The 27,521-nt window shown below is 42.8% G+C and overlaps 2 protein-coding genes and 2 long non-coding RNA genes across 4 annotated transcripts in view; 1 reads left to right on the forward strand and 3 right to left on the reverse strand.

Annotated features, from left to right (window-relative positions):
* Window positions 1-13,890, forward strand: part of LTK (leukocyte receptor tyrosine kinase) — a 102,391-nt gene extending 88,501 nt beyond the window's left edge. Inside the window, exons 22-29 of the mRNA XM_071744706.1 lie at window positions 546-610; window positions 4,025-4,154; window positions 6,482-6,579; window positions 8,928-9,020; window positions 9,586-9,687; window positions 11,860-11,994; window positions 12,334-12,424; window positions 13,114-13,890. Coding sequence (XP_071600807.1) covers window positions 546-610; window positions 4,025-4,154; window positions 6,482-6,579; window positions 8,928-9,020; window positions 9,586-9,687; window positions 11,860-11,994; window positions 12,334-12,424; window positions 13,114-13,887 — 1,488 coding nt within the window. The 3' untranslated portion in view covers window positions 13,888-13,890. The remainder of the gene's footprint in view (window positions 1-545; window positions 611-4,024; window positions 4,155-6,481; window positions 6,580-8,927; window positions 9,021-9,585; window positions 9,688-11,859; window positions 11,995-12,333; window positions 12,425-13,113) is intronic.
* On the reverse strand, window positions 4,644-6,525 carry LOC139796540 (uncharacterized). Its single transcript, XR_011726050.1, has 2 exons — window positions 6,458-6,525; window positions 4,644-5,846 (listed from the first exon to the last, which is right to left on the reverse strand). It is a non-coding gene; the product is annotated as an uncharacterized lncRNA (long non-coding RNA).
* An 841-nt stretch (window positions 13,891-14,731) lies between the features above and the next one.
* Window positions 14,732-17,379, reverse strand: LOC139796539 (uncharacterized). Its single transcript, XR_011726049.1, has 3 exons — window positions 17,069-17,379; window positions 14,953-15,080; window positions 14,732-14,841 (listed from the first exon to the last, which is right to left on the reverse strand). It is a non-coding gene; the product is annotated as an uncharacterized lncRNA (long non-coding RNA).
* Window positions 17,380-20,065: 2,686 nt separating this feature from the next.
* ITPKA (inositol-trisphosphate 3-kinase A) overlaps window positions 20,066-27,521 on the reverse strand; it is a 41,449-nt gene continuing 33,993 nt past the window's right edge. The window contains exons 5-7 of the mRNA XM_071744705.1: window positions 24,455-24,556; window positions 23,333-23,404; window positions 20,066-22,473 (exon numbers count right to left, since the gene is read on the reverse strand). Of these exons, the coding sequence (XP_071600806.1) occupies window positions 22,270-22,473; window positions 23,333-23,404; window positions 24,455-24,556 (378 nt within the window). The 3' untranslated portion in view covers window positions 20,066-22,269. The remainder of the gene's footprint in view (window positions 22,474-23,332; window positions 23,405-24,454; window positions 24,557-27,521) is intronic.

Below are 27,521 nucleotides of genomic sequence, written 5' to 3' on the forward strand. Positions count from 1 at the left end.
AGCCAGGTACTTCTCAAGTGCAATCAAGGTGGCTCAGTCGTGCCTGGAGGGATGTCCCAGCACTGCAGGCTGGAGCTCAGAGAAGAGGAGTAGCCTCCACCCAAGAGCTTTCATCACATCTGGCCAGCCAGGTCCTCCAACCTAGCCAGTGCTACTTATTTTAAAATTGTTCCTTTGAGACAGGTGCAAATCAGTGAGGTCAGACTCACACAGGAGGGTAAATTTTCACACCTGTCATTTTAAAGTATTTATTCAATCTGTAATTTCCCACCTCACTGCAGGACACTGCATACAGTTAAATGCACACAAAAAAATCTCCAAGTCATTCATTCAGCTGTTCCCTTTTCTAAGTTTAACTACCAAATGGGTCAATACACTTGGCACTGACAAAATGAGCACCTCCTCCTGGGCTCCTGAAGTCATTCACATGTTACGTGACCACTCTTTTTTTTTTTTTTTTTTTGTCTTCTTGTTTTCCTCTGGTGGTGACTTAAAAGTTGTCAGTCTTTGGTGGGGTGGTCCTCACTGTCTTTATCTCTCAACAGACCCTGCCTGAAGTCTGCTCTGAGCAGGATGAGATGGATTTCCTAATGGAAGCATTGATTATCAGGTACAGTTTAAGGTTTTTATAGTGATGGTGGGCAGTGGGAAAAAGTAATGCAGGTAATGAGAAACAATTATCTACTTGCTTGGGTTCAGAAAAGAAATCCAGCCTTATTTTTCACTACATGACATTTAAGTAGCACAGGAGTTACTGATTACAGCTATTAAACAAGGTAGAGGAGGTTCTTTTGTTCCACACCTATTTAAGACCAGGGGTTTACACAACTTGGCCCCACACAGCAGAAGAATAAGGAAGAGAATAAGAAAGGCAATGAAAAACTCATGGGTTGAGATAAAAAAAAACAACATAATAGGTAAAGAAAAGCTGCATGTGCAAGCAAAGCCAAGAATTCACTCAGTGCTTCCCCCTGGCAGGCAGCTGTTCAGCCATTTCTAGGAAAGCAGGACCTAATCCTAGGTGATGGTTACTTGGAAAGACAAATGCCAAACTCCAAACAACCCCCCCATCCTCTTTCTTGTCCCAGCTTTTATTGCTGAGGATGGAATATCCCTTTGCTCAGGAGATATTCCCAACATGTTGTGCACATCCCCTGCTTGATGAAATTCAACAAGGGGAAGTGTAGAGTTTTGCATTTGGGGAAGAGCAACACGATGTCCCAGTATAGGTTGGGGGCTGAGCTGCTGGAGAGCAGTGTAGGTGAAAGAGACCTGGGGGTCCTGGTAGACAAGAAGATGACCATGAGCCAGCAATGTGCCCTTGTGGCCAAGAAGGCCAATGGCATCCTGGGGTGCATTAGAAAGGGTGTGGTTAGTAGGTCAAGAGAGGTTCTCCTCCCCCTCTATTCTGCATTGGTGAGGCCACACCTGGAGTATTGTGTCCAGTTCTGGGCCCCTCAGTTCAAGAAGGACAGGGAAGTGCTTGAAAGAGTCCAGCGCAGAGCTACTGAGATGATTAAGGGAGTGGAACATCTCCCTTATGAGGAAAGGCTGAGGGAGCTGGGTCTCTTTAGTTTGGAGAAAAGGAGACTGAGGGGTGACCTCATCAATGTTTTCAAATATGTAAGGGGTGAGTGTCAGGGAGATGGAGTTAGGCTTTTCTCAGTGGTGACCAGTGATAGGACAAGGGGTAATGGGTGTAAATTGGAGCATAGGAGGTTCAAGTTGAATATCAGAAAAAATTTTTTTACTGTAAGGGTGACGGAGCCCTGGAACAGGCTGCCCAGGGGGGTTGTGGAGTCTCCTTCACTGGAGACATTCAAAACCCCCCTGGACACGTTCCTAGGCGATGTACTCTAGGGGGCCCTGCTCTGGCAGGGGGGGTTGGACTAGATGATCTTTCGAGGTCCCTTCCAACCTCTAGGATTCTATGATCCTATGCTTACTGGTGGGGAGGATGAAAATCCTTAGCACTGTGTAAGCACTGCTCAGCAATAGCAAAAATACCAATGTGTTATCAGTGCTGTTTTGATCCCAAATCCAGAGCATAGCACCATGTGAGCCACTGTGAAGGATATTGTCTATCCCCCCCAAAACCAGTATAACATCTCAACAAAGATTTCTGCTGGCTGGTTTTGCTGGTTATGTTCAGATGATGCAAAAGGCATGACTTTTTTGTACAAGCACATTCTGCATTTCCTTTTTCAAAGAATCCTGTTGCTCTTTTACTAAGTGTAAATCGTGTCCCAATTGCTAAAACAAATTTTCAATTAAGAAATGGGAAAGTTGAAAATTAGAGCCACCTCTGCTCAGAAGTTCAGTCTCTGCAAGACCAGCACCAAGGTAGCACAACAGAGACTGAGCACCAAGGAGTTTTTAGGCTTGGATGCTAGGGCTTAAACTATAGTATCTCTTGCAAATAAAAGTCAGATTTTTTTATTAGAGCAGCTTTGGCAGAAAGAGTGAAAAGCTTTTCATTCAGTACCAAGCATACATGCAGCATTTTTGCTTTTTCTGGCTGTAGAAGTGTTTGCAATAAGTAAGCATTTTTTGTTGTGGGGGTCCTGGACTTTTACCCTTTCTTTGCACAAAAACATCTGAGTGAGACAATCTGAAACCTCTGCAGGGGTGAGGTAGCTCAGTGTGTGTCTTGCATAGATGGAACACAGCCCTTCTCTCTCCCAGTGTGGCCACTGGAAGATGTGTTCTGGCTTTTGATGTCTTGGCAAGCTTGACAGCACCTTTATAAGGTCTTATTTTCATAACAGTGAACTTGGAGACCTATAAAACCTGCCTGGAAAAGATAACAGACAGCCATTCCTATTACCACCTGTATTCAAGTATTCCAGTCTTGGAATTTACTTCATTAGGAAACTGGAACACAAGAAGTTCCACCTCAGCCTGAGTGTCACAGTTTAACACTGGGCTGGCAATTAAATCTATTAATCTCCCTCCCCTCCCTGATAAATAAAGGAGAAAGAATAAGGGAGAGAGACTTATGGGTTGGAAACTAAACTACACAGCTTTAGTGAAACAGTAATGATAAAAAAGGAAAAAATATTAGATATATACAAATATATAGGAAAAACAATACCACTTTCCTTCCCCTCAGTAACTCTCACATCACCACTGTTGCTGCAGGGCAGCCCTGGGAAAGTCCAGGCTGGATCCCTGGGGTCAGGAGCTGGAGGCAGGAACACACAGATTCAGGCTGGGATGGATCAGAACCACAGGCAGAGGAATGGATGGAATCCTCCCAGGATACTGAAGCAAACAGGGACAGGCAAAGAAAGAGATGAAGGGAAGAGTGAAGGGTTTGACTCTCATGGTCCCTCAAATTTATGATGTTTTTGCACATATGGAATGGAATACTCTGGTCAGCTCTGGTCATCTGTCCAGATGGATGGACAGAATCCTCCCAGGATGCTGAAGCAAAACAGGGAACGGGTGAAGAAAGGGAAGCAGGAAAGGCAGGAAGGGCAGGAAGCTGGTTTGATCCTTGTGATCCCTCAAATTTATGCTGAGTATGAGGTGTATGGGATGGAATACTCTGTTTGGTCAATTCTGGCATCTCTCTTGTCCCTTCCTCCCCAAAGGAGGCTGCAGGTGGGACCTCTTTATTCCTTCTGGAGGGTAAAATGTTCCTCAGAGCTGAGCAGTGCCCTTGGCTCTGCACACCAGTCTCTAGCAGTAACTATAAACATGGAGTGGGATCAGTCCTAGGAGCAGACACTGACTGAGAAACTTGCTGTTAATTTCAGCAAGTGCAGCTACTCACAAGAGACTGAGCTGAAAGCAAAAGTACAAGACAGAAAATCCCCTTTATCCTGGCCCAAACCAGGACAGCCGGGCACAACCCTCACCTCGGGGCTGCCATGATCAGAGGGGCATTTTAACACAGCAGAAGTAGGGATGCATTTGGTAACTTGTGCTGCTTCAAGCCACCTTGCCAAGGCAGAGTGAGTGTGATGGAGATGTCTAATGCTGTCTTTCTCTCCTGTGTGGCTGTGACTTTGGCTTTCAGTAAGTTCAGTCACCAGAATATTGTGCAGTGCATCGGTGTCAGCCTGCAGACGCTGCCTCGCTTCATCCTGCTGGAGCTCATGGCAGGAGGGGACATGAAGAGCTTCCTTCGGCAGAATCGGCCTCGAGTGGTAAGATAAATTCCCCTGACAGCCTTGTGATTGATTTTAGTACAACCAGTCTCTTTCTTTTTGTCAACTGAGCAAAAGCACTGAAGCCAAGTACGGCTGCGTGTGTTTTCCAGCTCCTCCAAACTTCTGGATGCACCAATCTGTTTTCTTGTGATAGAAAAGCAGTGCCAGAACTCCAGCCTGGAAGTTCAGGAGGAAAGAATAAAATCCTGTCCTGCCATCCCAGGGTTCTCTGTCAACTGGACTACAAATTCAGGGATTTTCTTCCCTCGGGGTCTGCCTTGTTTTCTGTGCACTGAAACAGTGTGTGAGGGGCTGATATCAAACCCTGATAAGCAGTAATGGGTCCTCAGCAGGTGTGCATCAGCACCACATGGAGAATTTTATTATTACAAATTTATGTCAGTAGAAAAGCTGAGCCTGCACGTAGCTCTGTGGCAGGGATTTAAATAAATGCAAATGAAATTATCAAGTCAGGGATTTTTTTCCTTTAAAAAAACCAGCTTTACAAAAAGCTGTCATGAGGGCTTTTGTAAATTCTCTCTGATTTTAATATTATATTGATGCCAACCAAGTACAGTGGTTATTTGGAATTAATTAGTTTCAAGGTTCCTAGAATGAATAACTGGTTTCAGATACATGTTCTTGCTTCTTAACAGTGTGATCCTGAGGACCTCTGTGAAATAAGTATGTATGTCTGCTTAAATGTAGACTTAAAAAAAAAAGAAAAGAAAAGAAAGAGGAGCTAGGCCTGATACTACATTATTTCTTGTTGTTGAAGATGCCTACACTGGCTGCCTACAGGGACTGGTGCTTCATGTACTCCTACAACACATGAAACAGTTGCACAGCTTCTCCATATACACATACACACCCCAAATAGTTATGACCATATAGTTTTGGGTGTGTATAATCCTAAACTGGTTTTTAACAGGTTATTGAAAGATCGAGCTGAAGTTCTTCCTCATAGTAGTAAATATCCTGATTAAATTCACTTGCAGTGGTACAGCAGCACCCAGATGGAGGATATAGTATCTCTTCATTTTTGGCATGAGTAGCTAAAGTGGTACAGTGCCTGTGAGTAGATAAAATCTGTGGGCAGCAGAGGATAAGAAATACTTTTATTTTAATATTATCTATAAGTGTAAGGGACAGTTATTTTTAAAATACCATGTGAAAGCAAACCTGCTGATATGCTAGCTGGCATGCAATAGCAAATAAAATAACTGAAGTCCCCTTAATACTCAAAAAAAGTGTCCCTGTACACCTTGTCTGAAAACAGAGCTAGCCCCATAATTAATGTATTTCATGACAAGTTCATACCCTGGCTGCAGAGAAAATGCATCCCCACCACAGGCTCCTGAGAGAGGGGATCCCAGAACAGGGATAAGGTCTGGAGATCTGCAGTTCTATTTCTCCTCTTTGTTCTTCATCTCTGCTCCAGAAATGCCTCTGTTCCTGGCAGATGTCCAAGAGCTTTGTACAGTAATTTTCATAGCTCAGTGGCTGTAGTGTTAACTTCTGTACTTTGAGTATGAAAAATTACAGCAATAACAGCATCCAGAAATACAAGAAGCCTTAAAAAGGAACAATTTATTTGATCTCTTGAGCTTTTGATCAGTGTAGTAATTTCTCCCCCACCCTTCCCAAGAGCAATACAGAAGTTCCTGGAGAAACACCAAGGAAATTTCCCTATGGGGAAATAAATGATGGGATGAAAATAAGCATGGCTTCTGGAGAAGGACTTCATTAGGGTTCTTATTTAGGGAAGTGCAGATGGCAAAGGACAAAGCACCCCCTTTTTGCATACTGCTCCTAAGGGTAACCCTGCCCTTCCACAAGTGAGGATGAGTTGATGAATGCCAACTGCTGGTGCAGAGATGTGCACCAGGCATCTTTCTCTGACCTTATGTGCTAATTTATGTTTATAATTTAGTAACTCTTTAAAAGACGGTGGTTTTGGGTTTTTTTTTTCTTTCATCTCACTTTTTAAACCTGTTTGTCTTTTGATTCCAACAAGTCAAACACCAGGAGGGAATGGTTCTCTCCCACCTCCTTTACTAGGCTGGTCAGGCCAGGACATAAATGTCTCATGCATTGTGCTCAGGAAAAGTGAAATCTTCTGAAAGTTTTTGGTCTGATATAAAAGAGTTTACTCATTTTCTAAGTCTTTTCTGATCTATGTTCCTCTCTACTCCTGATTAATTTAACCCTTCCTCCACTGTGTATCTATGTCTCTCCCTTTCCCTTCTGATTACCCCCTGCCTGATTTATTTCCTTACCATTCCTTATGATTTCCTTACCATTTCCTTTATGTCTTTTTCCAGAATCAACCATCCACACTAACAATGCAGGACCTGCTGAACATAGCTAGGGATATTGCCTGTGGCTGTAAATACCTGGAAGAGAATCATTTCATCCACAGGTGAGGAGAAACCCTTCCAATGCATCAGAGTTTGTGTCTGCAGTGGATTAAACAGAATTAATTTCCAGGGGAACACAGAAATTTTCTCCACCAACACAGGGCTCTGCGTGGCTCTTTGCTGGGGAGAGAGGAATCTTCCCAGTGGCCTTTTCCATGTGTTAATTTTCAGGTGCCTCCAGTGGAGATATATTTGAAATTAGCCCCTGCAGTCCACTAGGTGGTAGTGTCACTCCGTGTTAGCTCCTAAGAAAACCAAGGATCATTCCACTCTTTTTTAATCTCCTGATCTTGATTTAATGTTTTCCTTATCCTACGAGCTCAGGGCAGAACAGGGATAATAGGAGGTAAAAAAGGTAAAAACACAACTACAAAACTTCCTTCACAGCTTAGGGAAGGCTTAGGCTGCTGTGTGGTCTTGGGGAGCTCATATTGTTCACAAGTCTTTTCCCTCTTTTGTAGATTAAAAAAACCCAAAATGCTGATATGGCAGGCTTCAAGTAAAAATAAAATATTATAGAAGAAGTAAAGTTTACTATAGATGCTTTTAAGATTCCTACAAGCACATTCCTACAAAGCAGGAAGAGGTAGGAACTGGAGAAACCAAGGGAAACAGCTGGCAAGGAAAATACCATGAGGCTGAGATACAGGACATGTTATGGCTTTATGACTAGGGCATGTTTTCAGTCAGGAGATGATGAATAAGTTCCTTTTAAAAAAAGGATTAGTGTTTTCTGGCATTACAAAAGAACAGTAGGAACGTGCAACAAGTTTTGGAACTCTTAATAAGTACATGAAAAGACTTTTATAATTGTAAATACATTATAATTGTAAAATATAATTGTAAAATAATATCAGTACTTTATAATTGGAAACTTCAGAGTTCATCTCAACAACATTATTTTAAAAAAATCTTTATGTGACATCCTTCCTCAACCTCCACCCACCTGGTAAGGGCCAATTGTTCCTTGTGCTGCAAAAAAAGTCCAATAGAAACTTAACAGAAATTTTCTCTGCAAGTGTTTTATAAACCCAATTTTCATTTCTCCTGTAAGGTTTATGTCCTCCTCTGGTTTTCTTATCATGTCACTGAGCACAGCCAGTCATTGCATAAAGCTTATGATATTTATGTCAGCTAATGGGCAGGCCAGCTAATATTGCTCAAGACCAGTCTCCATCTCAGGAGAGATGAAAAAAAAATTCATTGATTCAGAGATTGAAAAAAAATCCTCTGGGTCAGTTTTTGTACTGTTGGATCTCTAGTATAAACTGTGAATGGGCTCATTTTGCTTTAGCCAGCAACTCAGGAAATCAGTGTAGAAGGAATTTTTTTTTTTTAAAGTTAGGTGTTTGTTATGATGTCAGTATTAATTGGAGTGAAATTATCATTACAGATAACAGGTATCCTAGGGGGAAAAGGTAAGGTAGTGGGGTTGTGGACATGTCACTGGAGCAGGTCTTGTGATCCAGGAGTTACAGCTAATGAGGGAAGATTAAATGAGCTTGACTTTGAAATCCTGAGGACTTTTTCAAGGCTGAAAAGTGGGACAAAACACATGAGTCATTCAAAGAGCTCATTTTTCTTGGCAGCCAACAGGACCCCTATAGTGCCACGATTTTTAATTAGTTCCTTTTCAGAATGCCTATTTAAATGAACACAAATCCTGCAGTCTTGACCATGCAGTCACCACTACCATTTGTCAGAGGCTAAACCTGCACCCAGCAAATGTCTGCTACCATATGTAGGTTGTACAGGAGATATCCAGAACCAAAAAAGCAACATTTTACTGAATTTGGACCTACACTGACTTTTCAAGCAGTTTATTAAGACTACCCAATATCATAACACCTGTAAGTGGTGGAGTCACTGCTGAGATGCAATAAAATAAAATAAAATATAAAATAAAAAAAATAATAAAAATAAAATAAAATAAAATAAAATAAAATAAAATAAAATAAAATAAAATAAAATAAAATAAAATAAAATAAAATAAAATAGCAAGAAAGAAATGTGTCATAATGTCATTGAACAAAAAGGTATTGGATCTGTCCCTGGTCTGACAGTGATGCTGTTTTCTGCCTTAGTGAAAGGAGATGGGAGTGGGGAATGCTTGGAAATCATTGGGTAGGAGATGTAATGTAAAAGCAGTTTAAGAAGTGTGGTTAACAAAAATGATAATGTAGCTGGCATTATTTCTTATTTTTGGACAGAGTCTTCTCATTTCTGTAAAGATGACTCATCTAAGACTTGCAGGACTAATATTCTTCATTCCTTTAGATACTTAAGAGTTTAGAATTAGAGATATTTATTAAAGATTTTTTTTTTATTTTTACTTTTTAATTTTTTTAAGAGATATAGCTGCAAGAAACTGTCTTTTGACCTGCAGTGGAGCAGGACGGGTAGCCAAGATTGGTGACTTTGGGATGGCCAGGGATATTTACAGGTAAGCAAAAGACCATTTTTTGAATAACTCAAAAATCTGTGTAATTATGAACACTTTGAACTGTCTCATGGGCTCTGAAATAGTGGAACTGCCCATGATGTGTCTGAATTTGATTACCAATTAACTGGGGTTAGGCTGTAAATTAACACAGGACACTTCAGCTGTGTTCATTCCAAACTGGGCCCCAGGGAACACTGCAAGCACATGTGAACATGAAACCAAGCATAGGCAAATTTATTAACTAGCTGATCATAAATAATCTTAAATTAAAAAACCCCAAATCACAATTCTCAGCTTCTGATGTCATCAAGATTTTCTGCATCACCTCCCTCTCCAAACCACTGTCAAATTTTATGTCCTCAGCCGTGCACCTGCAGCATCTTCCTTTCCATCCCAGTTGCAAAGAAGCTGTGAAATGCTGGCTCAGTGCACCCTTTGTGTTGATGATTTCTTTTTCCTCACTTGACCCCCTTATCACATGCAGCCTCAGCTGTTGTTGCTCTGCTGATAAGAACTTTATCTGTATCTGAGCCCTTCCAGACTCCCTGCTTTTTATCTTTCCCAGAGCAAGTTACTACCGCAAGGGAGGAAGAGCCATGCTTCCTGTCAAGTGGATGCCACCAGAAGCTTTTCTTGAGGGCATTTTCACCTCCAAGACTGATACCTGGTAAAAAAAAAGTCTTTTAATCACTTCTGCTACTCCACAAGAAAGGTCAAGAAATGTCACGCTCAAGAAAAAAAAAAAAAAAAGGCTGCTTAGCAGGAACTGTAAAAATGTCTGAATTTCCCAGAGAAATATTAGAAATCTTCCCTCTGCATTCAGTCAAAGCACAAGTATAGAGTTCTGAATAAGAATTAAGGAAAGTAATGTAAATGGAGGTAATAAAAATTCACTGTACATAAATGTAGAGTATCATGTAAAGGCAACCAAGAGGTGGAAAGAAAAAGCGGTTTAGATTGCTGAGAAGTCTCAGATAAAAATCCTAACAAATGCCATCAGACACTTCCCTCAACTTTCAGTATCTCTGCCACTCAGTTTCTGCCAGTGAGGAGGGGGCTGCTTATGTATCTTTTACATGGCTTCCTCTGTACCACCCAGGATTACTCATTTGTCTATTTCTTCTCTTGCATATAACATGACAGCAGCTTTAACCAGAAGTCCTTGCTGGTTGCTGAGGAAACAATATTTACATATTGATTCCTCATGCAACTTGATCTTTCTTTGAAAAGAACACCCCCTCAGCAGCAGCACATTGATGCACAGGTGCTGGGGAATGGAAGCATTCCAGTTGCCTCTCTCCCTGTACAGCAGATTCTTCAGTTTACTGCACTGAGACATTCCCTGAAATGCCACACTGACCCAGTTTCCTGAAGCTGGTAGTGATGCCGGAAGACAAGGGATTGCTTATCACCTTCTAAGTGTGAGCAGGCAGTGCTGAGCATTTGGAAGGAAAGTGCTACAGTTCCTGTAGCAGGCTATTCTAAGTAACGTGTGTGCTGGAAATTTTTTCCACCTTTTCAGAAAATAGTGACCCTTAAAATTCTGACCCTGCTGAGGTCCTGACAGAAGCATCCTGACACCCCTGGGTCTAAGTCAGACATCACTTTCAGTGGCACAGCCTAACCATGGATGTAAAAAAGGAGAGCACCTGTATCATGACAAAAAAAATAAATGCTGCTGCCTCTAGGTTACACTGGATGTCTATTACTTGAGTGTAGAGTTTTGCATTTGGGGAAGAACAACACGATGTCCCAGTATAGGTTGGGGGCTGAGCTGCTGGAGAGCAGTGTAGGTGAAAGAGACCTGGGGGTCCTGGTAGACAAGAAGATGACCATGAGCCAGCAATGTGCCCTTGTGGCCAAGAAGGCCAATGGCATCCTGGGGTGCATTAGAAAGGGTGTGGTTAGTAGGTCAAGAGAGGTTCTCCTCCCCCTCTATTCTGCATTGGTGAGGCCACACCTGGAGTATTGTGTCCAGTTCTGGGCCCCTCAGTTCAAGAAGGACAGGGAAGTGCTTGAAAGAGTCCAGCACAGAGCTACTGAGATGATTAAGGGAGTGGAACATCTCCCTTATGAGGAAAGGCTGAGGGAGCTGGGTCTCTTTAGTTTGGAGAAAAGGAGACTGAGGGGTGACCTCATCAATGTTTTCAAATATGTAAGGGGTGAGTGTCAGGGAGATGGAGTTAGGCTTTTCTCAGTGGTGACCAGTGATAGGACAAGGGGTAATGGGTGTAAATTGGAGCATAGGAGGTTCAAGTTGAATATCAGAAAAAATTTTTTTACTGTAAGGGTGACAGAGCCCTGGAACAGGCTGCCCAGGGGGGTTGTGGAGTCTCCTTCACTGGAGACATTCAAAACCCCCCTGGACACGTTCCTAGGCGATGTACTCTAGGGGGCCCTGCTCTGGCAGGGGGGGTTGGACTAGATGATCTTTCGAGGTCCCTTCCAACCTCTAGGATTCTATGATTCTATGATTTAATTCTTGAGCATCCTGTTCCCAAACACTGATTGAAACGAGTCTTCCCAAGTTAGGTAGGAATCTCCATGCCAGATCTAACAGTTCTTTTCAGTTTAGACCATACACAGCAAAAAGTGCTCTGGCATTTCCTGCTCTAGAAATAAGTAATGTAGCAGAACACCTTCAGAGTTGTTCTGAAACCTCTGCAAAGCTGGTTTTGGAGTTTGATGTAAAAAACCCAATCAAAAGCTTTGCTCAAAGTTGAGCCATAATCACACTAATTGCATATTGCTGTGGTTGGTGTTACCTACACAGCTTTTTGCCAGGTTTGTGGAGTACAGATGAAACCTAATTGGTATTCTTGGCTGGTTTCTGACACAGGTCCTTTGGTGTGCTGCTTTGGGAGATTTTCTCTCTGGGATACATGCCCTATCCCTGCAAAACCAATCAGGAAGTGCTGGAATTTGTCACCAGTGGTGGAAGAATGGATCCACCAAAAAACTGTCCAGGACCAGTGTAAGTATTTCCTTAGTCTCACAAGTCAGGGGATACTGGGTACAAAACAGGTTAAGGCAAAGGCTGTTGGGCACTTTGAGTCAGGGGATGGTGGCTGCCCCCAAGGTTAGGTTGGTTCTATGGGGCCTCTGTGTCTTTAACACAGCTTAGTACAAAGCAGGATTTCTTTTAAGGAGTGGTTCCATAATGGCCTAGGATCCAAGGATGCAAGAATGACATTTCCACTTCTGCTCTTATGTACCATTCCTCTGGACCTGTGATTACTTCATACTGAAACATATTTTATATAATTATCTTTCTTGATCAATGCCTGGTTTCTTTTTTTTTACCCATTTTAAGGTACCGGATCATGACACAGTGCTGGCAGCACAGCCCAGAGTATCGGCCAAACTTCTCCACCATCCTGGAAAGAATAAAATATTGCACACAGGTAGTGGTCTTTGGCACCCAGGTTGATGGTAATCCATGTAATGCCAGTTGTCTAAAACCACCATCTGTAACCCAGAACAAGAATCCTAACAGACTGAGCTAATTGCTTTCTTAATTGTGGTGGTGCTATTGGCTTGACTGCTCTTTTCATTTGGGATTTCAAGTATCCATCCTCACTCTTCCCATCTCCAGCCCAACTAAAATGAGATTCCACTGTTCCTTTCAGCTCTCAGCTTGTTCAGGAGCAAAATGTCCTTCATTTTGTGAGGGAAAGGTATTCAGACTTTCTTTAAAGGTCCATATTCTGACCTTGCCTGACTTGAAAGTCACAGCTGATTTGGTTTGGAGTGGAGGAGAGGGAATGAGATGGCATGGTGAATTCACCAGGTGGTAGCATTTTGCAGCTACAGGCTTGGATCCAGCCACCCAAGGGAGAAATTATATACTAGTGACACCCAGCACAGCCTCTGCTCAAGAGCAGCATGCAAATGAAAGAGCATTTTTGCAAGTCCTAACAGCCTGCAATATCCAGATGGCACCCAGCACCTTGTGTGACACAGAGGAATATTGCCCAAACCTGGTGTCAGCCAAAAGCTTTTTTGCTCTCATAGCTATTTCTCTTAAAATGCAGCTGTGACAGCCACCCTGGGGGTGTTCAGGGCATAACAGATTCTTGTCTCTCTTTTTCAGGACCCTGATGTGATCAACACCGAGCTGCCCATGGAATGTTGTCCTGCTCCAGAGGATGAGGGGAGTACAGTCATGCGCCCAAACATCCCCAGTGGGATGGTGCCCCTCCTGGTCAGCCCTTCTCTCACACCTCAGACAACACCTAAAACACTGGAATCCCCCCATGCTGGGCCCAAACTTGTCCCATGTCCACAGGAGCTGCTGGTGGAGAACCTGAGCAATCGGACTGCTCAAGGGCCCAGCCTGCCACCATCCCTCAGTGATTTCACCAGTGGATCCTGGTTCCAGCAAGCCTCAAACCAGAAGCTGGAGCTCAGCAATCCAGCAACCCACAGACTTAAAAACAAAACAAAAAACCTTTGGAACCCAACCTACGGATCCTGGGCGCTGGAGAACATCTGCCACTTCAGCCCCAGCTCCAAGCTCCAAGCAGCTCCAGAGAGGGAAGATTCAGGCTTTGATGGGACTTGCAGTTCTCCTCCCAGCTCTCGGGCATCTCCAGCATCTCCAGGTCGAAGCAACTGCACTCACCTGGATATTACTGGGATTGAACTGGTGAAGCTTCAGGCTTTCCCCTGTGGCAATGTAAATTATGCTTATGATGACCTCTGCTACAGCACTGCCCACCAGCCCTTGGCAGAGGTCAGAGCACCCGTGTTGAGGAGCTCCAGCCTGCACAGAGCTGAAAAGCCTTTTTCTAAAGCAGAGAAAACATCAAGAGAGAGGGACTCTGGTCTGTCTTTGTCAGATGACCTGAGTGTTACTCCAGTATAGCAGAAACTGTTCTTCAGAGATCAGGGAACGTGTGTACCAGGAAGGACTGCTTCCTACTTCACTTACTTCCCCCATCTAAGTTCCTTCAGATGGATGCTATTTCAACATCAGCAATGTTCTGTTTCCTCCTTCTACCTGCCAGACCCCCAGATCATTCTAGGCAGTTACACTTCTGCCCATCATACATCTTCCACCAAACCAGCTTGGAGGTGGAGAAAAATGGCATTGCTGTTCTGATTCAGAATATAATAATTAACTGACTCCTCAGTCTGCTCAGGTGAATAGAAATGGACCCTACCATCCAACCCCAGCATTTGGATGGAAGTAATGATCAGCACAGCTTGCTTTCTGACTGAAGAAACCAAAAACACTTGCTGTGCCAGCAGCAACCAACTTACAAAGGCTCCTCAGAGCTTTTTACAGTCCTGATGACTTACTATTGATGCTTATGCACTGTAAGGGAAGTAAATAAGTAGGAGCCACATTTGCATCTGTTTTATTAGCAAGCCCTGTGGAAAAACATGAAAATGAAGCTACTGCTCATATTGGAAGCAGTAGGAAGGATAAAAAAAATAATTTAAAAATCATCCAGGCTCCTCTGAGCATGTGCTTTGAAAACAGGCAATGAAGAAGAAGAATACAAATTTACTATTTAAAAAGTAGATGGTGGAGCTGATTGTATCCCTTTCAGCAGAGAAGGAAATCTGCTGCTTGCCTCAAGATATTGCTTTTCCCACAGCTCCTGGCTGAAGGGGCAAGCAGTTTTTCAAGAAAGGGTGAGTTGCATGGGCTGATGAGAAATAGACTGTCTATCTTTTAACAGACTTTACTTGAGCTGGACTTCATTTTTGTAAGTACTTTGTAATTTCCCATGTTCTGTTGGTAAGCAGGAGGCTCTTGGGTAATTGTTTAGCATTTGATGCACTGGAATTCTTGATTTAAATACCCACTCCTCTGAAAAAGAAACAGCAAGGGGAACATTACCTTACAGTGCCCTTTGCACTGGAAGGTAGAAAACAGCTCAACCATTAGAGAAAGCTAAAATCATAATTTTGCTTCACACACCTGAGCAGGCTGTCACTGATTCTTCCTTTGCCAGCCACCAGGTCTGTATGAGGTACTTGGTTGTTCCAAAGACACCCTCATTTCTAAGGCCTCCTTCTGTTGCTTAAGGTCTAAACTGATATTAAAGCCTACAAAATAAGGTGATTTTAAAAAAGCCTGAACAGTCTGGGAAGCAGATTTGTCTTTGTCTGACACTCCTGGATGCTGCACTGCCAACCTACAGTGGCAACTCACATGCTGCCATCAGATGTCATCTGGTTCTGTGGGGACGTGGTGGTTTCAGGTTCAGTCTGGTTCTTTTCTGAGGGCAGAAGTCAGAAAGACACTCTGAAAATGAGGGCCAGCAGAAGAAGAGGGTTTGTTTTGACTACACCAAGTTCCTGTCCTGTTTAGGGCTGGACATTACTGCAATGTGGTAAGAAAAGCACAGAGTGAAGAATCTGAATCCACCCTCAGTGAAAGGCATCTTGATGCCCATGGTTATGCTTTGTTATCTGTTCCAACCATCCTATAGTTGACTTTTGGCTACAAACTGAGTAGTTTTTAACACAGCATCACTTTCTGACCTGGCTGGTGAGGATGGGCACCTTTCAGCACTGCCCCATATGGCATGGAAATAATTCCAAATGCAGACTGTGAAATGACAGATGGCTGGAACAGAGGGGTCTCAGGAGTGGTGTGGGGACTGGTGGGCTGAGAGACCAAGGGAGATGGTTGGCCCTGCCTTTCTGTCCCTTTCACCTTAGCTCTCTGGCTTCTCTCACTGTCCTACCTTACACCAGGGGTGGCTACAGCCCAGTTAGATGAGGCAGAAAAAACCAGTTTGTGGGAGATTTTCTCTTGCAGAGGCAAACACTTAGGGTCATGCTTCAGGCTGGCCACCTCTGGAACACACCAGTGAAGAATACACACATCTCCTCTTAACTAATTGGAATAGGATCTTTGCTTTCAACATCCTTACCTTTCAGCTTAAGTTAGTCCTGTGGTTTGTTAACTAGAAGATTTTTATCCAAAAATAAGCTCTCAAACTCCAGCAGGTGTCACAGGGTGTCAGCAGCTCAGCCCCTTCCTCCCTGTGTGACAAGGTCACAGCAGTGCCTGTGATGCTGCCACTTTCCAACCTTGGTTGTCACATGCCCTGTGCTCATGAACATGGTTTTGCAGACCCTTTTTTTTTTTTCAATTCTTTAATTCTGGGAATTTTAAAACATCCAAATTTTTTAAAACATCCAAACCTGCACTAGCAACCCACATTTTATGTAAGTGCTCAACTCCTTCAAATGGAAGTAAACAGGCTTCTGTCAGAACAGCTGCCATGAGTCTGACCTCTTTAACAGTTTTTCTATGTGTATCTGATCTCTCATAATATCTATCTCTCATAGATAATTAATTTTTAATTAATATCCTGGAGGAAACAGTGCTAATACTGCTTCTGGTGTGATGCCCAGCTGCTACATGCTGTCCAAACCATATTAACTAAAAAGAAAAATAAAAATTGCAATGACATATAGTACTGAGGCACAACATCTTCCCTTCTCACCACACAACTTTTTCATTTAGTTGAATTTTTATTTGTTATTATTTGACCATGGCAGCACTTCTTGCCAACTTATGTGTCTGGGTGATGACTTTACATAAGTAGATGACACACCTGCTTCTCTGCAATTCAAAGCTGGGCAAGTATATGCTCCTGTATTTGCAACACAAAATCAAGAGTCCTACAGTTCTGGGACAATCACAGATTTCATGGTGCTCAACTGGTACCATTTCAAAATACAATTTGCTTAAAAAATGTTTTTTAAGGAGTCCCTTTTTACTGCTTTATCAACAGTTGAACCCATAGTGTCAAAATTAAGGTTACTTTTGGCAACTGAAAGCCAAAACCTCATTTCCTAGAGGAATTAGATGAGCTGGAGATGTGAGATTAATTCAGTCCTATAATCCATATGAAAATGTTCTAGCACTTCCCCACTGGAGAACTGGCCATTTATACAGTTAGAAACTGCTCATCCTGATGAGTATCCCTCTTTTAACATATTACCAACATTTTATATTTGTAATTGTTGGGGGTTTTTTCTTCTGGGCTTTGCATCAGTACTTTATGTTGCATACATACCTCTTTTTCCAAGAGGGGACTGAATAACCACAGATGAAATAATAATATAAATTTCACTTTGTCTTTCTCTGCCTTCTTTTCACATTTGTTGATATTTTTTTCTTCTGGTTTCTTTGCTATCTTTTCTCAAGTGTTTTATACCTTCATTTCCCCTTAAAAGAAACAGGATTTTTAACAGCACAGATTTAAGGTAACCTCAGGAAAAGGGTGAATATGAGGGGGACAAGTTCCCCACTGATTTGCCAGGGGCAGATGTGCACTAAGAAAGCTTCAGAAGTCTAATGAAATGGACTTGGACAACTGTAACTTATTCCACCCTCCTCTTTTCCTGAAAGATAAGGAAACACTGCTGCTGGGAATATGGTTTTCCACGATGTATTTGCATCTTTACAGCTTTGTCAGCCAGGGACCAGACTTCAGCAGAGTTCTGTGAGACAGTGTCTCCTCTAGGCATGGGCAACTCTCTCCTCCTGGCTGCCTTCCCTTTCCAGTCTGATGCAGAGAGCTGAGAGATGGCATCTTCACATCTTGTCACACAACTTTTTCACTTAAATGAATTTTTTTTGGTGTTGTCATTACCTCTGACCATAGTGGCACTTCTTGCCAACTTACCTGGGTGACAGCTGCACAGAAGTAGATGGCTCACCTGCTTCTATGCAATTTAAAGTTGGCCAAGTGTATCTCCATCTGTATTTGCAACACAAAACAGAGACACTCGTGGTGGTGATTTGTTTCCCCCTGCTGTGTGCTCTTTGGACACTCCCTCTTCCTGAGAAGCATTCCCAGTCCTAGAGGCTTCTTCCCCACTGCCACACAAAAAAGTGCCCTGTGGACAGTTAGTCTGCCAAGTATCTTGTGATGCATAATTTTTTTTATATACTATAGGCTATGAACTGAGATTTTTTGAGCCAGCTTACCTGTCAAGCTTGGTGTGGATTAGGTTTTAATGCTAACAAACATATCTAAGGGGTTCTGGAACCAAGCTCCAATGTCAGATGTCTTAGAATCAGTTTTGGTTTAGGGAGTATTAGATGCTAAAAAAAAAAAAAAAGCACAAGAAACCCTGAAATCAATAGGTTTTGTTCCTTCCATAAGGAAATTCTTGAGGAAAAGATATTACTGTCCTGTGACTGAAGAAGAGTGGATGCTTTTTTTCCTTCAGTCTCATTTATTTATTAGCATACACACTTCAGAGTAACAAGCACTCAACCAATACAGTCAATGTCAAGAGTGACCATGGTCAGCATTGCATTGTAGTGTTCAGAACGGATGCACGTGGATGATACAGATCATTTGATCTCAGTACCTTAAGAATAACAAATAATAACAACAGGAAATAATAATAATAAAAATTAAAAAAAAAAAGCAAGAGCCCTCTGAGATACTTAAAGGTTTGGTCCGACTTCCACTGAAATCTTTCCCTTTAATAGGAACTGGATCAGATGTTAAGTGAATTCCTCCCCCTCTGTAAAATTAAGAGGGATTTAATTTTTACCACTTTGGTTAAGTTTTTATCCAAATTTATACTTTTGTGTGGCCCAAACACCCATCATTTTCAAAAATTAGCTGATGCTTCTCTCTGTGCATTTCTTTCTATATTGCACCTTCCTCCAAAGGATCTCACAGCATCTTGCAAGCAACAATGAGGGACAGCCTCACACCATTCCTGTGAGGTGAGTAGATACTATTCCCACTGGAAAATAGGAACAAAACTGAGGCCTAGGAAACAGTGTCCAAGGCCAAAAAAACAAAAACAAGAAAACCAAGTCACTGACAAAGTTGAGGAAGAGAAGCCCTACTGCTAGATTGACACAGGAAGGCAGCAGCTACAGCAGCAAGCATTGATGCATCCAGCCAGTGATTTCCAAGACCTTGGTGCCTAAGCCAGGTTTGCTGTTCAGCAGCAAAATGCCTCTGGGCCAGCACATCCATCTCCCCAGGCTTGGAAACACCTCTGCTCTTAATGCCTCCAGAGTGAGGCAATCTCTCAGACTACACTCACTCTCAGAGAGTGTAGTCTCTCAGAATGAGCAACTACATTCTAGACTCAGAGGTGAAAAAAGTACCTTGGTTACCACGCATTAACCCTTCTGTGTTACCTGCCTGTGCAAAGGCATCAGGTTGACCCTCTGGTAAATACAAGCTTATTCAAGACACCTTACACCACAGGAACTGAAGGTTGTGCTGTTCCTCACACCAGTGAGTGTACACAGACAGGCACCATGGGCACCTGAGGTATCCAACTCACCCTGGCTCAGGAGCTCATTGCCTCCAACCCCTTAAGACTCCAGGGCTCATTTCAGTCCTAGACTTGCAGTTTGCTAAGGAAAAGCTGCCTCCTTTCCTCCTTCCCCACAGCAGCAGCACCAGGTTGTGGCTTCTTCCCTTCTAACCCCTTAGCAACCCAAAGGGCCATTTGAAAATTCCCTTGCTAGAACTATTTGTCATCTAGAATGTCACCTCTGAATTGTGGGGGGTTGTTCTGTTTTGCTTTTGCCCTCTGTTTGTTTTGTTTTTTTTTTGAACTCCTGCAGAGGAATGGCTCATTCTCTGTGTTTTCCCCCAGGATGACACAGTGCCAGCCATACAGGTACCAGCAGCACCTGGTTCTTTTTGAAGCTCTTGGCACCACATTTCTAAAGAAGTCATTCTAAAATTTGTCTCAAATTCCTCACTGATATTTGAACATCAACTTTTAACCTCTAAACCTCCCTTCTAGAAAATAAGTAAGTTACACTGGTGCAAAAGAGCCACTTATGTGCTAACAGAAGAAAGAAATGTGACTCTGAAGATTAATTAAGCAAACTGCTAATGAATTCTATCAGCTTAGTCTCATTTCTAACTTATTTTTTTTTACTGTAAGAGGACTGCTTGCAATTGCAGTTTCATAGAAAAGGTATTGTTTTTAAAGTCCTCCACTGTGAGACCTATTTATTTCCTATTTACCTTAAGTATTGCTAGCTGATGGCTTACCTGTTGGCTGCAGAAAAGGAAGACTTTTTTTTTTTTTTTTTTTTTTTAATTGTATGAAATTCACCACAGATCATTTTGTCATCTCATGCCAGTTCAGAAGTTAGGAGACATCTGGAATGGCAATATCTGTGCTCCCTACTGAAGGCTGGCTGTCACTTAAAAAGAAAAAAAGTGTAAATCCTCTGCAACACCAAAATGGAAAATTAATTAGCATACTATCATTAAAATAAAACAAAACTGAGAGGAACTCCAGGAGGCCAAAGAAGTCCTCTGAACTTGCAGTGAACTGCAAAAATAATTACCAGGTTCAAACAGGTTCTGTTTTAAGATGAAAAGTTTCCACTTGTCATCACTTCCTAAAGAATACCCACTCTGTGTCTAACTTCTGGGTAACAACTAAGCTTGAATTTTTAATACTGCTGTTTGGTTTAGAGGTGATAAAAAAATCATTAAATCTAACTTCTCTCTTAGTACAGTAGTGTGTTACCTAAAGTAGCTCCTTTTAGAAAATTAAACTTTAGAGTCTTCAATTTTAACTAGAAATTTTATAGATTTAGTTCCACATCTGGACTCTACAGTCTTCTTTTTCCTCAGTATTATGATTACTGAAATAGTTTCCCAAAGCAGGGAGTCACCTTTGTGTATCCTAAAGTTCTTAAAGTTTCTCTTGAGTGCAGGACACCAGCAACAGACAGCAACTTCTGAACAATGTGCATTACTAGCTTTAAGTATTGAAAGGAGATTAACAATCAAATAGTAATAAAAGCCTTGCTCTCATTTGGAAAACTGCATCATGTTAAAATATGGAATGTGAGTGAACATGTGAATACTGATAGTATTTATACTGCTAAGTATTTAAAGATCTGTTCAAGTGATGAGGCAACCAACAGAGAAGGCATGGAAAGCTATTACAAGAAATCAGTCTTCTTTCTTGATTTTTTTTTTTTGTTTTTAGCTAACCACTGTGAATTTTCTGTGGCTGTGCCTGGGCCACAGCAAGAGAAGAATGAACCACCAGTGGCCCCATGACTCTAGATGGGGACAGGGGATGTGATTTATTGACATTCCTTCCCCCAGACTGCCCTGAGCTGGCAGCCAATGCCTTGGAGGAAGGATGCCTGGGAATTATCTCAACATTAGTGTAATGCTGTGAATGCAGAACCATTGCCCTTCCCTATTGCTGCACCAGTTTGAGTGGCAGCATCATATTTAGGGACAGGAACATGGCCAAGAGGTCACATACATCAGGAGACAGTCAAACCATGACCTGAAGAGATCATACTGGTTGCTGGCTACTAGTGTGTGAGTGGATGTGCCCGTGTATAGGGTTTTTATCTTTAAAAATAAACAAGCTTTGAAAAAAAAAAAAAACAAACCACCCAATAAATCTTAGCTCCCTGGTCTGTGTGCGAAAGAGTCATTTCTGATTCCAGAACTGTAGTTCAGCTCCAAGAGGCCAAACTTGCCAAGCTGGGCACTTTTCTAACAACCCACCAAGTCTGAAAGTCAAATATTTTTGGAGACAAGAAACAGGCTGCTACTTTCTCCCTAGACTATTTGTACTCTGAGAGGCTACGTTAAAAACAAAGGCTCTTCTTGGGTAGAAGCAAACTGACCCAGGGTAGGGAAGAGGAGAAATGGTCAACAACATAACCACATCCAGCCTCTACAGACTGCTGTCTGCCTTTGCTCCAGGTTTCTTGTGACTCTCACCCATTTCCACCTTGTGCACACTCCAGTACCATGCAGCAGAAGTTACTGGTCCAACCTCTAGTGCACAAAAGCAAGGAGGCTTGGAACTGGAGGGAGATGGGATACTCTTGCTGGTTGAAAACTAAACAGTTTCCTGAAAAAAAAAAATGTTATTCCCACCCTGAATCCCCAAGCACTTGCTCTGATTCACTAAGAGGTCATCTATAGTCCCACCTGTTGCCAGAAATCACAACCCTTCTGGTTTACCACACAGACCTCTTGACTCCTGAGGATGGAGATCTTCATTCTCTGAGGACCAGTCTGAAGTTAGGCAATACAGACCAATCTGGAGTTATTTTAGGTTCGTAGAGGGCAGATGCAAAGTCATTTTGATCACTAAGTGCTGGGTTCTGGATGCAGCTCCCCCTGCTCCATCAGGAATTTGGAGGGAGTAAAAGGTTTCCTTCTAACTGAACGATCCCAGTAGAGCAGAAAAATCACAGAGCAGCCCTGCCAAGTTTTGTGCCACTCTCAGCTCATCTTTCAGTGATGCTTTCCAAGATGCCAATCAAATTGTCCAATCCCAACAGGTACCCATCCTCCCTGTTCCCTTCTTGCCAGGGGATCCTGTGATCCAGTGTCTGCCCATCAGGGAGAAGGGTGGTCTTCCCAAAATCGATCAGCCACACGTTGGCATTCCCACTGCCATCATGTACAAAAAGTAGTGAACTTCCAACAACCTGGAAGACAGATTGAGGTGATGTGGTTAAAACACATCTTTAACTCTCCCTCACCATTTAACACTTCTCAGTAACAGAATGACCTCCTCAGGTGTCCTTCTCACCTGTGACCCAACAGACTTTTGGGCTACACCTATAGGTTGGCAATTTACATGCCCCATTTTCATAAACACATCAATCAGCAACATTTAAATGGGCAATTAGATGGGAAAAGGGACCTGAGAGTCAAAGGGAAGAAAAGCAGTTCTCCAGCTCACTTGGCAGCAAGTCTTGATTTAAGCAACTCAACAAAAGCCAGTGACTACTTTCAAAAAGAGACTATGACCCACAATTAACAAAAATGCATCTTGTGACAAGAGAAAATCAGCAAAATAAAACATCTGATCTCAAAAACTTGAGCTGCAACAAGAAGCATGGTTCCTACAATGGTTCCTTCTCCACAGCAAAGCATGGAGGAACATATAGAGCAGAATTGTAGAAAGTTTTTCAACATAATTCCAGTAAAACTAATAAAGCCTTTATTGCCAAACTACAACAGAATGCTACTGTACCAAATGCAAGTTCCACATTACCATTCTCCTGTAAAGATTCCCACTGGGACACACAAAGATTAAAGAAACCACAGGAAACTGGGACTAACAAACATTCCCTGCAGTGGCCCAGAGCTTTAAGTGTGTTAGAAAGATGGGAGGATTTTTTTTCTCCACTGGTTTAATCTCCTGTATCACTGTGATGTGTATCTTTGTGGCATCTGTGTTGCTGACACCTCTTAGTTTTCTACTACAAAATCCCACCTACTAATACAGGCTGCTCCAAAGAAGCAGCAAGCTACCTCCCCAGCATTACCCTCACTGCTCACCTCATGTCTCTTGAAGAAGTCTGAGGACTGAAGAATGATATGAATTTCCTGCAGACGATCGAGGTATTTTTTCTGCAGGAAGAGGAGAAAAAAAAAAACAAAAAAACCCAAAACCACAACCCATAAACATTTGAGTAAAGAAAGAATGAAGATACCATGTTTAGAAGAGTCAATATAATGAAGAGATCATGTTAATTTTCGACCAGAAGTCTTTCAAAACAACAAAATTTTGTTTAAAAAACAATGTGAAAATGCACTTTAAGAGGCTTGCATAGTGAATGAACAGTTTGGAGTTCTTCTGCTGTGTGTGTTACCCCAAGCTCACTTTTCTGTCTTGTTTTGGATGCAGTGAGACTTTCTGTATCCCTTTTTTCTTTTTAACACAAACAGTTTCAAGCAATTAAAAATCTTTCAGTTCTCCACAGCGAAAAGAGCACGAAGCTGTGTTTGATAAGTTGGAGGGGTGGGGGAATAAAAAACAAACTAACAAAAAAAAACCCTAATGCATTAAGTCTCTAGTTTGCATTTTTAATGCTGCTCAGTGTTACCAAGCATTTCCCTCCTGGAGGGGTAATCTGCCTTCATTACACCAAAGCACAACACTGTGGCATCCTTTGAAGTTCCAAAGACTTTTTCCCCCACCTACCACATACCTGCTGTGCTACCCATGAAGTAGCATCCAGGAATTGCTCTTTAAGGCAGCCTCACATGCAGGAGCACAGCCAGACACCAATCTCACTTCCTACCCCCTGTTTTTATCCTCTCCAGACTGAATTCCCAAATCATGTGTCCCTGCCAACACAATCCTTGCTTAGAGACCATCATCCCTCTGATCCATCACCAAAGTCAAAGTTGATGGCAAGCCTTAAATCAGCTTGACTGACATTTTGCTAGCAGGAGGAACTTGGGGTGTACTCAGTGCAAGAGCTGTCAGAACTGGTCTCAACCCACTACTTGTCACAGTCCACCAAGTCCCTTTGTCCTCTTCATCTGCTGAGAGGGACTGGAAGTTGAAACCACTTTCTTCCTTGGTAGTTTAATTTTCCTCCTACCAGAAGAAGAATGGCTCTGAAGCAAGTCCACTGGGTCAAAGATCAGTGAACCTGAAGAGTTCAGACTCACCAGAATTGTTGTGTTTCCCTCAATGAATTCCACAAAAACCTGAAGGACTTGCTCCTGAGTCTTCGTAGTTTTGAAGTTTGTGTTACATGTTCCATCTGCCTTCTGCACAAAAACACAGAGACAGAAACAACTTATACTGAGCACATATCATTCCCCTTATCAGTCAATCCTCTTGAACCATCAGCAGCTCAGCTCTTGCTAACCAGATGAAAGTGAGCAGCTGAACAGGAAGACAGTCAACAAACCAAGCAAGAAGAAGAGGAGAAAAAGATAGAAAAGCCGATTGGATAACTTTAAATGGCACTTCATTTCCTCCTGAGTGCAGCTGAAAAAACAACTCATGATTTTACCAGCTTGCAGGAGGGTTTTCTCACATGTCTACCAGTGCAAAGTTCAATGGGGCAAACCACAGTGACCTCTTTCACTGTCCTCTCATCCAGTTTGGTGCAGTCAAACCCTGTCTGGGAGTTTAAGAGGACATTTTCAAACCCCATTTTACTATTCCTTTTTGTCTGGGTTTTTTTTTGGTTTTTTTTTTCAATGGGGAAATCAAAGCATTGTGGTTAAGACTCAGACCCCAACATATGTTTGCACATTAATGTGACCCAAGAAATCCCAGAACAGTTTGGGATTTGCAATGCTAGCAGTGGCCCAAATGCCAGCAGTGGCAAAACAGGTGTGGGACTTTTGGCCAAGGACAGTGTGGGCATTCTGGCATCCAAATGGGTCCCAGAAAAGTTCAGAATATTTTCATGCTAGCAGCAAGACTCAGTAGAGAAGGACCCTACAACTGAAAAGGAAGTCTCTGTGTGCTGGGAGTGAGCAGTTTGTGCTTGTGGCACTACAAATAAATCAGAGGAGTCCACGAGTCAGAAATATCTGTCAGCATAGACTGTATCAATATGCATTTCTCCAAGAACATCCCAGTTGCTTCAGGAGACACAAATACAAGCTTATTTAATAGTACAGTAATTATTGCAGCTGGGAGTCTGTATCCAGTGAAAAGCTGCAGCTGTTTTCCTCCCCATTGTATCAATCCAGTGAAATCCCTCAGTGTAAAACAAGTCATCAAAATGTGTTCATTCCAACATATTGAAAGTTACTGCACCAAAACCAGGTAAATTCAGCTCCAGTCTCAAGCAGGTGAAACACAATTTACTGCACAGCAGAACTCAGCTCCTGGCACATACACACAAAAAACTGGATAATGCTAGATTATCAATTTTGTCATGCAAGAGAATGAACTAACTGAATGGCAAAACCATGCACAACAGCCTCCCACCTACCAGACGTTCTAGCAGCAGAATAAACATTATTTCATTCCAAGGCAGTGGGCCAGATACAAGTGTGGCAAGTCAGCTTGGTGAGATGTGTAAGTTATGCAAGAGAAGTTCAGCAGGTAGGCAGTGAAAGTTAGGAGCCATCTGATCTGATCTAACACTCAGCAGCAGACAGGAATCTGTAACTTAGTCTGATGCCTTGTACCTCTTCACTGGAGTAAAATTCTTTTAAAAATAATTTTTCCCTACACCCCAAATTGCCCCAAATCCCAGAGAAAAGTCTAGAATAGCTGCTGTGTGTTCTTCTTTCATCCTATTTTGTCTGGACAGAGTGGTTACTTGCTACCCTGTTGTTTAGAAACACAATTTTGTTCCTTTGCAGTGGGTTGGTAAGAAACATAAAACTGCTGCTTGTCTTTACTTGCTGTAAATGACACCCAGATTTTGAATGGCACCATTCAAAAGGAGGGCTCTGCAGAGGGACCTGGACAGACTGGAGAGTTGGGCTGATCCCAACGGGATGAGGTTCAACACAACAACCCCATGGGGAGCTCCAGGCTGGGCACAGAGTGGCAGAAAGGGACCTGGGAGTCTGGATTGCCAGGAAGCTGAAGAGGAGCCAGCAGTGTGCCCAGGTGGCCAAGAAGGCCAATGGCATCCTGGGCTGGCTCAGGAACAGCGTGGCCAGCAGGTCCAGGGAAGGGATTCTGCCCCTGTGCTCAGCCCTGGGGAGGCCACAGCTTGAGTCCTGTGTCCAGTTCTGGGCCCCTCAGCTCAGGAAGGAGATTGAGGTGCTGGAGCAGGTCCAGAGAAGAGCAAGGAGGCTGGGAAGGGATCCAGCACAAGTCCTGTGAGGAAGGGCTGAGGGAGCTGGGGGTGTTGAGGCTGGAGAAGAGGAGGCTCAGGGGAGACCTCATCACTCTCTCCAACTCCCTGAAAGGAGGTTGGAGCCAGGGGGGGGTTGGGCTCTTTTCCCAGGCAACTCTCAGCAAGACAAGAGGGCACAAGAGGTCTCAAGTTGTGCCAGGGGAGGTTTAGGTTGGACATTAGAAAGAATTTCTTTATGGAGAGGGTGATCAGACATTGGAATGGGCTGCCCAGGGAAGGGGTGGATTCTCCATCCCTGGAGATATTTCAAAAGAGCCTGGATGTGGCACTCAGTGCCATGGGCTGGGAACTGCAGCGGGAGTGGATCAAGGGTTGGACTTGATGATCTCTGAGGTCCCTTCCAACCCAGCCCATTCTATGATTCTATGATTCCTCATATTCCATATACCAGGTCCTTGCAACAACTCCAGGGGTACACCTGATGCCCAGGAGCCACTTGCTTGACTTAAAGTCACACCTTTCTCAAGACCTCCTCAGACATTCCTGCACAGCAGAGCACAGCAATGGGTCCTTTGCTGCCTTTCTCATTAGATGTGACAGTGTCATGGCTGGAAGAATGGCAGTTTCTGCAGCTCCATGAAATACTGCTACCTATTTTAACCTGTGTAGTCTTGCTCAGGTGCCTCTGCAGACTTTTCAGGGTTAAGGTTTGGACCTAGATGGGTTCACAAATATTTATTAATTAATTCTGACGTTTTCCTGGAAAAACAGCTACAACAAAGGTGGGTGATTCTGTGGCTTGATTACAGAGATATGGAAGCAAGGCAAGCAAAAGAGAGAGATCAATCTAAGGAGAACAGGTACCCCAATGATGAAGGGGTGCATATGGTGAACCAGCTCCCAGGGGTCAGCAGCCACTTCACAAAAGGGCTTCTTTGAGTTCACTTTTTTGCTCCCAC

Source organism: Heliangelus exortis, chromosome 5, assembly GCF_036169615.1.
Source record: "Heliangelus exortis chromosome 5, bHelExo1.hap1, whole genome shotgun sequence".
NCBI classification, from domain to species: Eukaryota; Metazoa; Chordata; class Aves; order Apodiformes; family Trochilidae; genus Heliangelus; species Heliangelus exortis.